The sequence below is a fragment of the Trachurus trachurus genome (genome assembly GCF_905171665.1).
Source record: "Trachurus trachurus genome assembly, chromosome: 8".
NCBI classification, from domain to species: domain Eukaryota; kingdom Metazoa; phylum Chordata; class Actinopteri; order Carangiformes; family Carangidae; genus Trachurus; species Trachurus trachurus.
Genome location: NC_139905.1, coordinates 26,192,923 through 26,206,537, shown reverse-complemented (window position 1 = coordinate 26,206,537; position 13,615 = coordinate 26,192,923). Strand labels below are relative to the sequence as shown.

Below are 13,615 nucleotides of genomic sequence, written 5' to 3'. Positions count from 1 at the left end.
GATAACATTAGAGAGACAAACCAACAATAAATATGTGTGTGATGGAGAGAATCATATTCAAACTAAGGTGAGCTGATATTTTGAAGATAATTGGTCAAATGTTATGTTATGTTATACTTTGTTATGTTATGCTATGTTATGCTATACTATGTTATGTTATGCTATGTAATGCTATGTTATACTTTGTTATGTTATGCTATGCTATTCTATACTATGTTATGCTATGTTATGTTATGCTATGCTATACTATACTATGTTATGTAATGCTATGTAGTGCTATGTTATACTTTGTTATGCTATGCTATACTATGTTATGTTGTGCTATACTGTTACATTATGTTGCATTACGCTATGTAATGCTGTTATGTTATACTTCGTAATGTTATGCTATACTATGTATATGCTATGTTATGTTATGCTATGCCATACTATGTTATGCTATACTATGTTATGTTATGCTATACTGTTATGTTATGCTATGCTATACTGTTATGTTGCATTATGCTATGTAATGCTTTTTATGTTATACTTTGTTATGTTATGCTATGCTATACTACATATGTTATGTTAGGCATCTAATCAAAAGAAAATGAATATAACGTCAATTGAAGAAAAAAAAAACAGTTTCATAACATTAACCATCATGTGCAGGTCGTTAGTCATCTTGAATGCCAGGGTGCTATCAGTGAGTGAAATGTGACAATCAACACCTGTGTGGTTCCACAGCCAGGCTCCCACTGACTCTACAGTAAAAGAGTATGCCACTGTTTTAGCATTAAACCCCTCTACACATTTGGGCTAACAATTGGGAAAATAGAGGTCGAAAGATAATACATGCACCAGAACTAGGGATATCATGCTGTTTTACTTCATCTTCCTCATTCTTCCTGCGGTCTACATAACTCATGGTGCGACCCCCGAGCACCGATGGTTCCCTCAGTTTGCCTGGAGCTGCCCGGCCTCGAGCAAAGACGAGGAATGAGGAGTGAGCTCACTTCTCTCTAACTTTTCCCGCCCCAGATATTTTCACTTTCAAATCTGTGGTCCTCCGTCCCGACTAAAGCTGACTCATTTGACACCACTTTATCAGGACTTCATGCTTCTCCCTGTGGAGCTGCAGACGGATTTATACAACTTGTTTTTACATAAGCACAATCCCCCCAACCATCTGTAAACAGACCATCAACAGACTCCTCCCCTTTGAACACAGGACTTCCTCCATCTACTGCACCGAGCAGAGAAACACTAATGTGACTGACGTACGTCCTACAGAGGTGATGGGTGTTGTGCATTCTCTGAGGAACTCCTTTAAGTAACACTTGAACCCACCCGAGGACCTTCAAAATCCCCTAAAACCTCTTCCGCGTGCTGCAGATCCACTTTCAGGGGAGAATCTGACCCATTTGCTCAAACCCCCTTTTGGAGACCTGGATCTCCCCCCCTCAAGGACTCTTAGAGGACTCCCCACTCACCGCCGTCTCCTCCTCCTCGGTGCTCGTTGGCCGCTCCTACTGGGCTCTGCATGCCCGAAGGGAAGCTGCTCTTCACCTCCACTACTGCAGGACAGAGAAACAGAGAGGGAGGGAGGGAGGGAGGGAGAAACGAGTGATTGATTAGTCTGGAACATGTTGTCAGGGATACAGCACCGACTATTACATAATTCACTTCTACACACACACACACACACACAGGCAGTTCCCATTTTATTCAGATGAGCTGTGATACCGTTGTAAAAGAGTGAGGAACACAGCGTCTCGCCGCCTAAAAATAGCCACGAGCCTAGCATTAGCTTAGCGCTAGGTAGCACTGACATACTCGAGCGTTAGCCTAGCCTATATACAGTGAGGTTTGAGTATTAATATGTGCCATATATATGAATAGACACAAGTTCTGGGAGAAGCCTGCTGTTATTTATATCAGTACGGTGGAGAGTGATAAATTAATGAATAACAAAGAACAAAGGAAAAGGAAGCACTGCAGGGAGAGACAGTGCACGCTTTATAGAAATTAATGTAATGCAGGAAAATACTCAGACTAAATATGTCAGTCTCCTCCCCTTGATCAGCAGCGGTGCACCACCTCACACTGAGCTGAATACTGTATGTGGCAGCCGCTTGGACTGAATCACTACAGATCAATATTGACTTGTTATTCCAGGCATCAAAGAGGCGTCAGCTGACAGCTCACCTGATCAGATGAAAGATCAGTCAAAACCCTTCATCTTTTAAGTCTCAGTTGAATAAAAGCTTCAGTGTTCAGAGTTTGCATGAGGCTGTACCAGCAGTGACTACGGGTTTCATGTCGCACAATACAAACCATTATTAGGCCTACACATCTTTCGGACATGTTTTAGTTTGTCATCCCAAGTGGTAAATGTGATTAGATTTTTTTTAAATTATAAAACAGATGAAAACTATTGTTTATTTTTATGATGGGGTAGAGGGCTGATGGGATATATGGGCGGGATGGAATATATGGAGAGCCTCTGTGAACATTGAATGTATATGTTATGTTTGATTGTATTTGTACCTGCATGCAGGGCCGTTGTATAGGGGAGAAAGGTGATGATAATTCTAGGGGCCCAGCGCCCAGTAGGGCCCACAAAAACCCCAGTAGTCTAATCTTTGTATGACTGAATTATTCTGCATAAGACCCTGACTGATACTCATAGTAATGCTGCATTAGCATCAAAACAAAGTAGGCTAAATAAGAAATGATAATACATATGTAGTCTATGAAAAAAAAGTGGAAAAGTCAGGGGTCAGGGGCCCACTTTAGTATACTTTCAGGGGGCCCAGAATTCCTAGCAACGGCCCTGCCTGCATGTATCTGTGTTCTGGACCCCCTTGGAAATTAGATGATACATCTCAAGGTCCTGTCCTTGAATAAAATTTCATTTACTAACAACAACAACGCAAAATAAAAGACAAATTACAAAGCAGAGAATGCTTAAAAAAACAAACAAAAAAAACAAACAACAACACTAGTTTCCGGTATGTGCACGTACATGACAACAAAATAATAACTGAAAAAAACAACATGCAAACACAAGCCAACAGGCTGACACCAAGCTCCATCATCTAGTGACGCTATCAGTGGAAACCGGTGCTCACAGTGAACGACACCGCATGAAGTTATGAAGAAAACCATCACCAAACCATAACGGCTGGGTCACAGCTCACATGACCATATAGTACACAAGTGGCGTCCTTAGTCTCCACTTCCTGACAGCGTAATATTTACTACATCTTGTGTTTATGAGACAATACATAAGATACCATGTCCTTTGAGCAGCAGCTGATTGGACACTACAAGTATGATGACGGGACAGTGTGACTGGACGGTGACCGGCTGGTGAGCACGCTGACCACAGATGAGAAGAAGTCATAGAAATAGAAGCAAAACAAGAGGCTTTCAACCACAGCTCCTGGTGAGGAAAGGAACAAGTAAACATGTGTTGAAGCTGATGCTGGCTGGAGTTACAAATAGATCCACAACAAACTTACATTTTGTCATATTTACTCTGGGTTACCTCTTTAACCCTTCACTCTGTAGTCAGTACAACAGCATAAGTTGTGTTCAGTTTAAGACGCACACCTGGTAGATATAGGCCTACATTCCCTTTACATTTTATATATAAGTATATTTTCAATTTCTTATGTAAAAATAAGTTATCTGAGAGCTCAGGTCTCCTGGGTTTCCTGCTGCTTTGTTTCCCTTTTTCACTCTAAAACTGTAGAAAACAAAAATAATACACTGATGTTTCTTAGAATATTGAATGTTTCATGCTTAACTTCATGCCTTTTGGAGATCATTTCATCTTCCACTTGCTTAACTGTTCACATGTTAATTTTAACATTAAATTAATTTTGTAGTGGGGTAATGTGACTGATTAAGCAGGCATTTTATTAACTTCAGTGCAATTACAAGTTTATATGTTCTAATTTTACAATATTGCCTGTTTGTCATATTGTTTCAGTATAATTTTATTATTTGCCTGTTGTTGATGTTCATCTCATGTGTATTTTATCTGTATAGAACCTTGTGACTTTGTCTGTGATGCTATATATAAATAAACTTTACTTACATAAACCCACATACTGTACTGACATTTAAGTTTAAGGGGCCTGTACTTGACTTCAGGGCTACGTGATATGGATTAAATGACCATGTGCCAAATTGATGCCAAATATCTTGATAGCAGTATAAGAAACATCATGTGATACATCACACTGTTAATACATGGACAGACATTGTGATTTCAGTTGGTAATATAATATAAAATGAATGATGTGATCTTTGTTGGGTCTTGTACCAAGCAAACATGTCCCTTTCTGTCTTGAGGATTGAATTTCTTCAATCTCCGTAGCAACACAACACTTACGGTGCTGACAATGCACAACAATGTTGTGGCACATTTTCACTTCATTAAAAAACTGCAGCTCCTGTGGTTTGGATGTTGCACTCGGCCATGTTGGGATTTCTCTGACAATGTGATAATTGTGCAGCATTATAATACAATATCTAGCATTATATGAATACTTTGGATTATTTCAACATTTTATGCAACACTTTAAATGACGCTTTCACAAAACACTGCTAACACTTACAGTAATATTGACTACTATGAATGTTAAGCGTGACTGTGCTTTGTGTCAGTCTGACATTCACAGTGCAGATGTCTAATCAAGCTGGATGCTGTTCAACCAGAAGAGACATGACAGGATGACATTATGAAAAGACTCAAACAAAAGAAAGTTGTGCTTGTCGACTGTATGTTCCCAGGAACTTAAAGGGATAGTTCAACATTTTGGCAAATTGGCCCATTGCCATAATCGCTATAGTCATAGCAGTAGGTTTATGTTCTTGTTGGTGCAAGCTATTTTTAGAACGGCGGAGCAGAGCCGCGAGCTGCTCAGATCTACGCTACGGAGGCTAATGGGATTTCTTGGTTTCCCTCATCAAACTCATCAAATACACAATCCAACAACTCCACAACGCTCTGGTGGACAAGTCGTGACCTGCACATTCACCACGCTATGAGATAATAACAGAACATTTAAGTTGTATGCTTCATGTGCTCATCATGACTCATTGTTAAAGGCAGTGTCCTCTGCATTCTGCAGCGTTTTAGTTTTCCTCGTGCTTCAACTTCTAACAGTGTGCAACATTGATATATTGATTTTATTGACTTTTTCCCTGCATTCTCACTTGTGTTTTTTATGTGCAGACAGAAAATCTACACAAGGAAAGCATATCTATGGAAACACACTTTATAGACAGTATACAGTATGTGGCAGTTTAGGTTTTTACAGTATTCATGTATATAAGCTACAATGGTAAGACTCAGCAGCTCTTAGATCGGAAGCCCCAATCAGCTTAGCTGCTCCAATCAGCTTAGACTGATCACTGGATATATGTACGTGTGTGTGTGAGAGAGAGAGAAAGAGAAAGAGTCACATATTATCATATCAGCAGCACAGAGACTCAACAAGTCGTGAGCAAACAGGTTAATGCACCATGCATGTAATGTAATAGATAGATAGATAGAGAGACAGAGAGAGAGAGATAGAGGTTTCCGTATCCTATCTCCATCAGCTTCCACTCTGCCAGCGTGCCGTTGAGCAGGGCAGTGACCCTGACCCGCCTTAGACCTGTGGCGAGTGCACTCTCCTGGTCACGGGGCGATTACGATAGTGAATCAGGCTACATCCTGGAAGGCTCCACACCCGGCGTGGCACGCTGGGACGTCAGCAGGATGTTTCCTGTCTGCCGGGCCAGGGAGGAAATTCAATTAGGACGCACCTACTGAGTAGTCCGACCTCTGACCTTTCCGTACGTAAAAAAAGGCGCTCCGATTGGTCGCATCCCGCCCCCTCCGCCACACCCTCTCTGCCGTGACGTCCCACGTGGGTCCCAAGCTCATCAAAGCTAAACTAACTTGGACAATGAGGCTAAGGTGATTAGGCCTGAGACCGGTCAGACACAGATCTCAGCATGTCACGTCTTCACCTTTGACCTCTGGACGTGTTGTGTGCGTACGGTGAATATACAGATTTTATTCTTTTTCTTTCTTCTTTTTTTTTTTTTTTTTTACTTCTAACACACGGACAGACAGTCACACACACACACATCTACAAAGAAGCAGTCTAGTTTCAGACTCTGGTTTGTGGTTGCTGCAAGAAAAAGTTGGTAAAAACCAAAAAGCTGAGAGCTGTGTGTGTGTGTGTCTCTCTCTCTGTGTGTGTGTGTGTGTGTGTGTGTGTGTACAGTCACTCACATCTAAATTACCTAAACAAATATTCTGGCATTTCACTGTGACGCACGTGTCTCCCCTTTCCACTTCGGCACACACACTGCCTCGGTTGTGTGCGCGTTGTGTGTGTGTATGTGAGGGACCGGTCTGTGTGAGTGTGTGTGTGTGTACAACAGTCCGTTTGGCAACAGAGCAGCATTCCACAGCAGCCAGGGTCTGACGTCAAACTGAAGACATTTATAGTCTGGTAAACACACACACACACACACACACACACACACACACACACACACACACACACACACACACACACACACACACACACACACACACACACACACACACACACGATGAGGCGTGGATGAGGAACCCTTCCAGTCAATCATATCAGTCTCTAAATGAACACAGCAACACAGTTACACACAGTAAGTCAAGTCCTGCCCCGGGACAGAGACGGTAAAAAAGAATGAATGATAATGTTTGTTCTGGTTGATGAGCTCAGACTGCTGATTCCACCTTCATGTTGAGATGCAGCAGGCTCATACAACACAGGGGACGTCTTACACATATAGTTGGTAGAAAGTGATAAACTTAACATTGAAGTTGAAGTAAGTAAAGCTGTGTTTCTACTACATGGTACCAGCTCAACTTAAAGGAGAAGTTTTAATATTTTTTCATGCAAGAAAGTAAATGTTTAGATCCAAATGACGGCTGTTTAGAAGTTTGCTCCGATGTTTTTCAGAGAAGTTAAACTCCACCTGTGGAACAATGACTGCTGCAGAGCTGCTCGGCTGGCCAACCTACGTCGTCAACCCGGGGGACAAAACGATCGTTAATTAACTTACCCGCAGGTTTTTCAAGGTTTACCGCCGGCTGGTTAAATTATTTTTAGGAGATAAATGTTGGTCTCATTGATGAAATCTAACTATTGTGGTAGTAGCATTAGTTTGTTTGAATAAAAAGTGAATCTTCATGTGTGTATTGGACAGAGGAGCGGCGCTGCTCGGGGCTCTGTATGTATAGAAATCACCACATTAACATCAATAAATAAATGTTTAATGAACCGATCAGTCTGCATTACATTTTATTTTATTAAGTTATCCACCTTTTTCCGAACGTCAAAAACGTAAGCCGGTTTTGCTCTTCTGGTGGAATTTTATGTTTACGTTTCCATGGTTTCAGTAGTCGCGGTAAATGCATGGACTCATGGAAATCAAGGTGAATGTTGCATTTCTCATAAACAAGAGATCACGGGTTACGGGGTGCGTTTGTGTCGTGGTGCAGCCCAGATGAGAACTGGAACACCAGGTCAGAGGCTCTGATATTGCAAGGTTGGTTTTCAGTCATTTAACCATCACGAATACTCTGAAACTGTTTAATTAAGGTAAAAATCTTGCATAGTTCTGATGACAAATGAAGATGTACTGTCATTTAATTTGTTGGAACAAGATGAGGGAAGTAAAAATGTCCTTTTTTGTTTGCAATAAAACACCTTAAACTTCTCAAAGGTGCTTGATTGGTATTAAATTTCGTCTCAACACCGACAGTAACTCTGAATAAACTTGAGTCAAACCAATGACAACTTTTATTTGATATCAGATCCTCAAGCACTTGAAGATTTGGGCAGAGTGCCGAAACTGAATCAGCAGAGAAAACTGTAGAGTGAAAGGATCCACTGTTGGCCCGTATGGAAAACAATTTTTTCCTCTGCAAATTAAGTTTGAAAAAGCCGGGGTCATCTCATGCTTGAGGATGTGACAATTACACGGTCATTACATCAGGTATTTGACTTTCATTGGAGGAATCTCTCCCCGTCTGTTTGTTTCTCGGCAACCGCTCATCTGAGCGTCTTCAAGCTTGGCAGACGAAGTGTCGAGGAATATTTTAGGACGAGTGGTTCTTCAGAGAGCGTCGCACATTTGCCAAGTATCAGATCCAATATTCAGCGTTTACAATCATCAGAATTGTTGTTTCTTTTTAACCAACTGCCCGTAAGATGTATTAACTTAACAAGTGCTTCCAGGAAGACACAGTCAGAAAAGACCTGTTGATGTCACCATCACATCGTAGCAGCAACGTCACATAAAAATGAAGTTGTTCTCTTAAAAAAAAAAAAAAACATAAATATATTTTCAACCATTGTAGCCACTGGAGGTGGTGACACTTGACTGAGCTTCCCTGTCAAAAACTCATCAGACATTAATTTACACTGAGGGGAAATCCTACAATCCGACGACCTGCCAAGAGACAGAGCTGCAGCAGCAGCAGCAACACAGCAGAGACACGGCCGGGACGAACACACAAACACACACACACACGGTTCTCTGCAGCAGCTCAGCGTCACTTCTCGCCACGCTCACGCCACTCAGTGTGTCCCCCAGCCTAACGCAGCTGCACCGACCCGCAGCGTCCGCCAGGTGAGACGACAGAATTTGCAATTAAAATCACAAACTTATGAACAAGGTCAGTTGTTGATCCGACACACACCAGGGAAGACAGAACAGGAGGGTGAGAGATAGAGCGAGAGAGACGCCATTGCTAATCGCTAAGCTAAAGTAAACAGCAGATCTAAATAGCGAGAAAGTTGCTAAAAGAACTGGTGTAAGTTTAAATGTATAACACATAGTTTACTGTTGTGATGAAGAAAACAACACTGGGTTGAGACAAAGCAGGAAAAACACTTCCTGTATCATGTCAGTGATATTCAAAATGTCTTAGTATGTCAGCGATGCAGTTGCTACTCTTGATAAAGTTTGATACTAATACTGTTGGATCTTTGTGTGGTGTTTTGTGTGTAATGTCAATCCACCTGAAAATAAAATAAAATAAATTGGTCAAAAAAAAAAAAAAAAACTTATAGTCTAATGGTACTGGTCCAAACTTAAAGATACACATAGGAATTACTCCCATCTAGCGTTGTGGTTGTATATCGCAAGCAACTCAAGCGTATTTTTCATGCTGCATTCATGTGAAATTGGGCAGACGGCAGACGGACGACAGCCGCTGCACGTAACGGCATAAACAAGTCTCTATGTAAACAAGTGGTCCGTCAACACGAGGCAAAACAATACACGTGACAATATGTTGTTGTTAAATGACATCTGGTTTGTTACCGACGGACGTCTGCCCGACTGAACGTGAATGCAGCATCAGTGTAACGCTCCATTCCTCCCCACTGCGTTACTGCGGTGACTTTTCACAGACGCCACCTCGACCTGAGCCGACATCTCCGGTGTCTCCGGTGAGTTTCCGTGGTTTCCTACCGTCACGCTGCCACTGAACGTAAAAACATGGCGACACCACATGGCAGCCAGCACCGAGCTTACCCGCTCCATGTAGATATGAATGATATGAACGGCTAATTCAGAGCTGAAAGGAACACTTCAGTTTGTTGATGGGGGTGATTACTGATTAATGAAAAACATACTTTTGAACGAAATAATCGATTTTCGTGAATAGATAGCAGGAGAAGTTACACAATGTCCCTTTAAACGCAAACGCAGGTAACATCAATGTTCGCTGTTCAATAGTTTACAAGTACTGAAGCTCAATCTGCAGCCCTAATGCTGTCGATATTCAACCGGAGCTGAACTGTTCGTCAATGATTATTCATTTCAGCAAACATTCAAGTCATTTTTCAAGCTAAATGGAAAAAATAAATAAATATACTGTATACATATATCTATATATATCAGCAGTTCCAGCTTCTGAAATGTGTATATTTGCTGCAAATGTGGCTGCGTCTCCATTATTTATGACAGGAAACTGAATCTCTGGGGGGTTTAAGATGCTGGTTTAAATGTGAACTGGGGCTTTGAGAAACAACAATAAAATTTGAAAAAATAAATAAATAAATGAAAGGGCTAAAAATGTCTGTTTAAGATACAACATTCAGCTCACATAAACCACTTCAGACTGACTGGACGTCTTGCTTAAATAACCCGCACGGACCAAACAGAAATGATCCAGAAACCGCTCAAATATAAATGATCTTAAGGAACAAACGCTTGAGTTTCAGTGTCCCAGAATCTCCTAATGAGGTAAAGACTTGCTTTGTTTTTGTCTTCAGCACTGGACCACTTGAAAGAACCACTTCTTTACTACTGTCGGCTAACTGGGTATTTCCTACATCAGCCTTTTTCAAGGGAACACAGTGTGTGTGTGTCCTCTTAAAAGATGCAGGGATTTAGCCTATATCCAGAGAATCAAACATGCTGCATTAGGAGCTGGCCAAGATTTTTTTTTTTTTTTTTCCTGCTAATAATCCAGGTTGGACGTCTTTTCTCTGTCTCTGTTTCTGTTTCTCCTGCTTTAAATCACTGCTGCTGCTTCTGCTGCTGCTGCTGGGAGGTATTTCTGGAAACCAATATTCCTCTTTCGCTTCTTTCTCTCTCTGTCTTGTTCATTCCGTGTTGCTAAAAGAAAAATAGGCACTATGACGTCAGCCCTGCAAAACACTCTAAAAAAAAAAAAAAAAAAGTCAGGGGAGAGAGAGAGACACACACAGAGAGACAGAGAGAGAGAGAGAGAACGGGAGAAAGAAAAGACAGAGTGAGGTAAAAATAGTATAATGGCTGTGTGTACTTTAGACAAATTAGAAGCTTAGAGGGAGAGGAGTCACATTTGGAGCGTTGCTATAGAGACTGAGGGGTGGGTCAGAAGTATTATGGGCTGGCAGACTGTAGGTCATCCACTGATACTGTCTGTTGTGTTGCACCAAGCTTCACGTCTTCGAGAGCATCCATATCTCACAGTGTGTGCATGTCGTCGTCATGGTCAATATCTTTGGAATGGCTTGGTGGAAACTCCTCTCACCCAATCCCATAATTCTTCCCTTTGGTTGTGTGGTTTCTTGTGGTGTCTTTTAGCTTTGTTTTGGTTTTGCGACGTGCAGCTTTAAAGGTCCAGTGTGTAATATTTTGTCAAGGCAAAATCTGAATAATCTGGGCGTCTATTTTCCATTCAGATCCTATGGAGTTCGGCGCTCACAGCACTCAGCACCCTTGCGGCGCTCAGAGTGGTCAGAGTTGAAATATGTTCAACTTTTGGAACAGCTCGTCAAGCGGTTCAGAAGTGCGACGACTTGTTTTGTAACCGGGTAACGGCAGCATTGTGAGAGAGTGAGTGCTCCCAAAGTGCATTTGGTGGACACGGCCATTGGTCGCGGGCGCTCAGAGCGCTAAAAACGCGTCTGGTGGACACGGCCCCTTAATGTTTTGATTCTGTTTCAGCACTCTCGTTAAAACTCATATCCACGGCAACAGGAAGCTAAAACGGCTATAAGTAGGGGCGGTGTTTAGCTCAGTTGGTAGAGCACCCGCCCCATGTGTTAAGGCGATAGTCCTCTGCAGGCGGCCCCCGATCGAATCCTGCGTCGAGCGGCCCTGTCCTGCGTGTCATTCCCCCCCTCTGCCTCCCATTTCCTGTCTCTCTCAACTGTCCTGTTCATTAAAAATAAAAATAAAAATATACTTAAAAAAAAGAAAGAAAAACGGCTATAAGGAAAACGTCCAGTGCCGAACAGCAGCCACAAAAAGTTAGTCATCACAGAGTGGGCGATGTGATGACGATCTGACACCGTGGATCATCTTACCTCAGCGTGTCATCTACGTTTGGGATGAATCACACAGGTTTGCATCATTAAGAGATTCTATTGAGATTCTGTGTTGGTTAAGTGTTAAAACAGAACAGCTGCCGCACCGGTCCTCCACCTGAGCAGAGAACCCACCGACCAGCCGACCAATCAACCGCCATCGCCGCTGCAGGAGATAAGGCATGCAGACTCAGTGTCGGCTTTTAAATCACTTCTGATCTATCTTATCTCACAGTTTTATTCAGATGCTCTTTGTTTTACTGTACATTTTCTTTGGTTTTAACTCTTTTATCCCACCGTTGCTTATCTTATTGTATCTCATTTTATTTGTTTTTATCATGTATACCCCCCTTTAATTATTTTATTTAGATTTAGCTGCATCCTGTGCTCTAATTTGAGTTCTTGTATTGCCTGTGTTGCTGTAATGCTTGGGCGGCCCAACTCTTATGGTTTTATGGTTGTGACTTGTTTCTTCTGCATTGTTTTGTGAAGCACTTTGTAAACTTGTGTTTTTAAAGGTGCTATATAAATAAAGTTATTATTATTATTATTAATATTAATATTATTATTATTATTATTATCACCAGCTGCGGTCTCCGCGACGACAGACGACAGGAGCCAGGAAGCGGGGTGGTCGCCAGGAACTTTCTAAATAAAACACTTTAACGTACATCATCTGTTAAAGCAGAAGTAAGCGATATTTTTGTGTTAATATAAGTCTTAAATAGTTATATCTTCCGACAGCAATCACTTACATAGAGTGTTTGGACCGAAACACGGGTCTGTCAGTCACTCTGCTCTGCTCTGAGCCGAGGAGAAAACTTTTCTCGTATCCTACAAGTTTTATCCAATGAGGAGAGAGAACGGCATGCAGGGCTGTGTGTGCAGCCAAGGGATGCACCTGAATGTGGTGACGTAGGGACGAGGACCAATAGATCCGTGACGAGGGCGGGGGCTGCTAACTCCATTGGCTGACAAGACGTTATGGTGCGTTCAAGGCAACCCGTAACTCGTGTTTTTCCGACCTGTGAAGTCGTACCAGTTCGATCTGGTAAGAGTTCACGGGTCGGAAGTTACGAGTGGCCGTTATAGTGACTTTCACAGGTAAAACAGGTCGGAAAAACACGAGTGGGTTGCCTGGAACGCTACAAAGTCGTAAGTCGTGACTTGAAGCTGTAATTTACGGTTTCAAAAGCCTGCCCGGAACGCAGCATTAGCCAATACGACCAGATCACTTCCTTCTGCTTTAAATGAATAACTGTGCAAACATCCAAAAAATAATAGCTTCCTGTCAGGACTTTCTCAATAAAATCAGATCGGGGAAAACAAAGTGCAGATCAAGGATTGTCGTTTAATCTTTTGGCCAAAAAAAAAAAAAAAAGGAATAGAATATAGATTTAAAATGTGTTATGTGGACACAAACTCAGCTCCAAATGCTTCTCTGTATCTGGTGAATGTGTAAATAGCAGAAACATGGAACAGCTGATTTGGTGGTTTTCCACCAAGACCAAGCTGTGGGACTCCAAATCTCTCTGTTCAAGTCTGAACAGTTTTGTCCAGATTAGTTTTACAGATTTGTCATCACTGGCTGTGGAACCAGTATTCCCCTGAACAAGCGACTGCATGCAAACACACAGGAGTGTCACAGAACAACTAAAACCGCAAAGTTTTTAGTTGCAGTTTTAAATAATAGTTTTTGATAAATGTTGGGTTAGGGGTTAGCAAACTGAAGGCTAATCCTAGACTTAGACTTAGAGATACTTTAT

The 13,615-nt window shown here is 41.8% G+C and overlaps 1 protein-coding gene across 1 annotated transcript in view; it reads right to left on the bottom strand.

The window, feature by feature from the left end:
* Nucleotides 1–13,615, bottom strand: part of hdac5 (histone deacetylase 5) — a 48,511-nt gene that overhangs the window by 33,433 nt on the left and 1,463 nt on the right. The window contains exon 2 of the mRNA XM_083977447.1: nt 1,473–1,556. Within this exon, the coding sequence (XP_083833573.1) occupies nt 1,473–1,556 (84 nt within the window). The remainder of the gene's footprint in view (nt 1–1,472; nt 1,557–13,615) is intronic.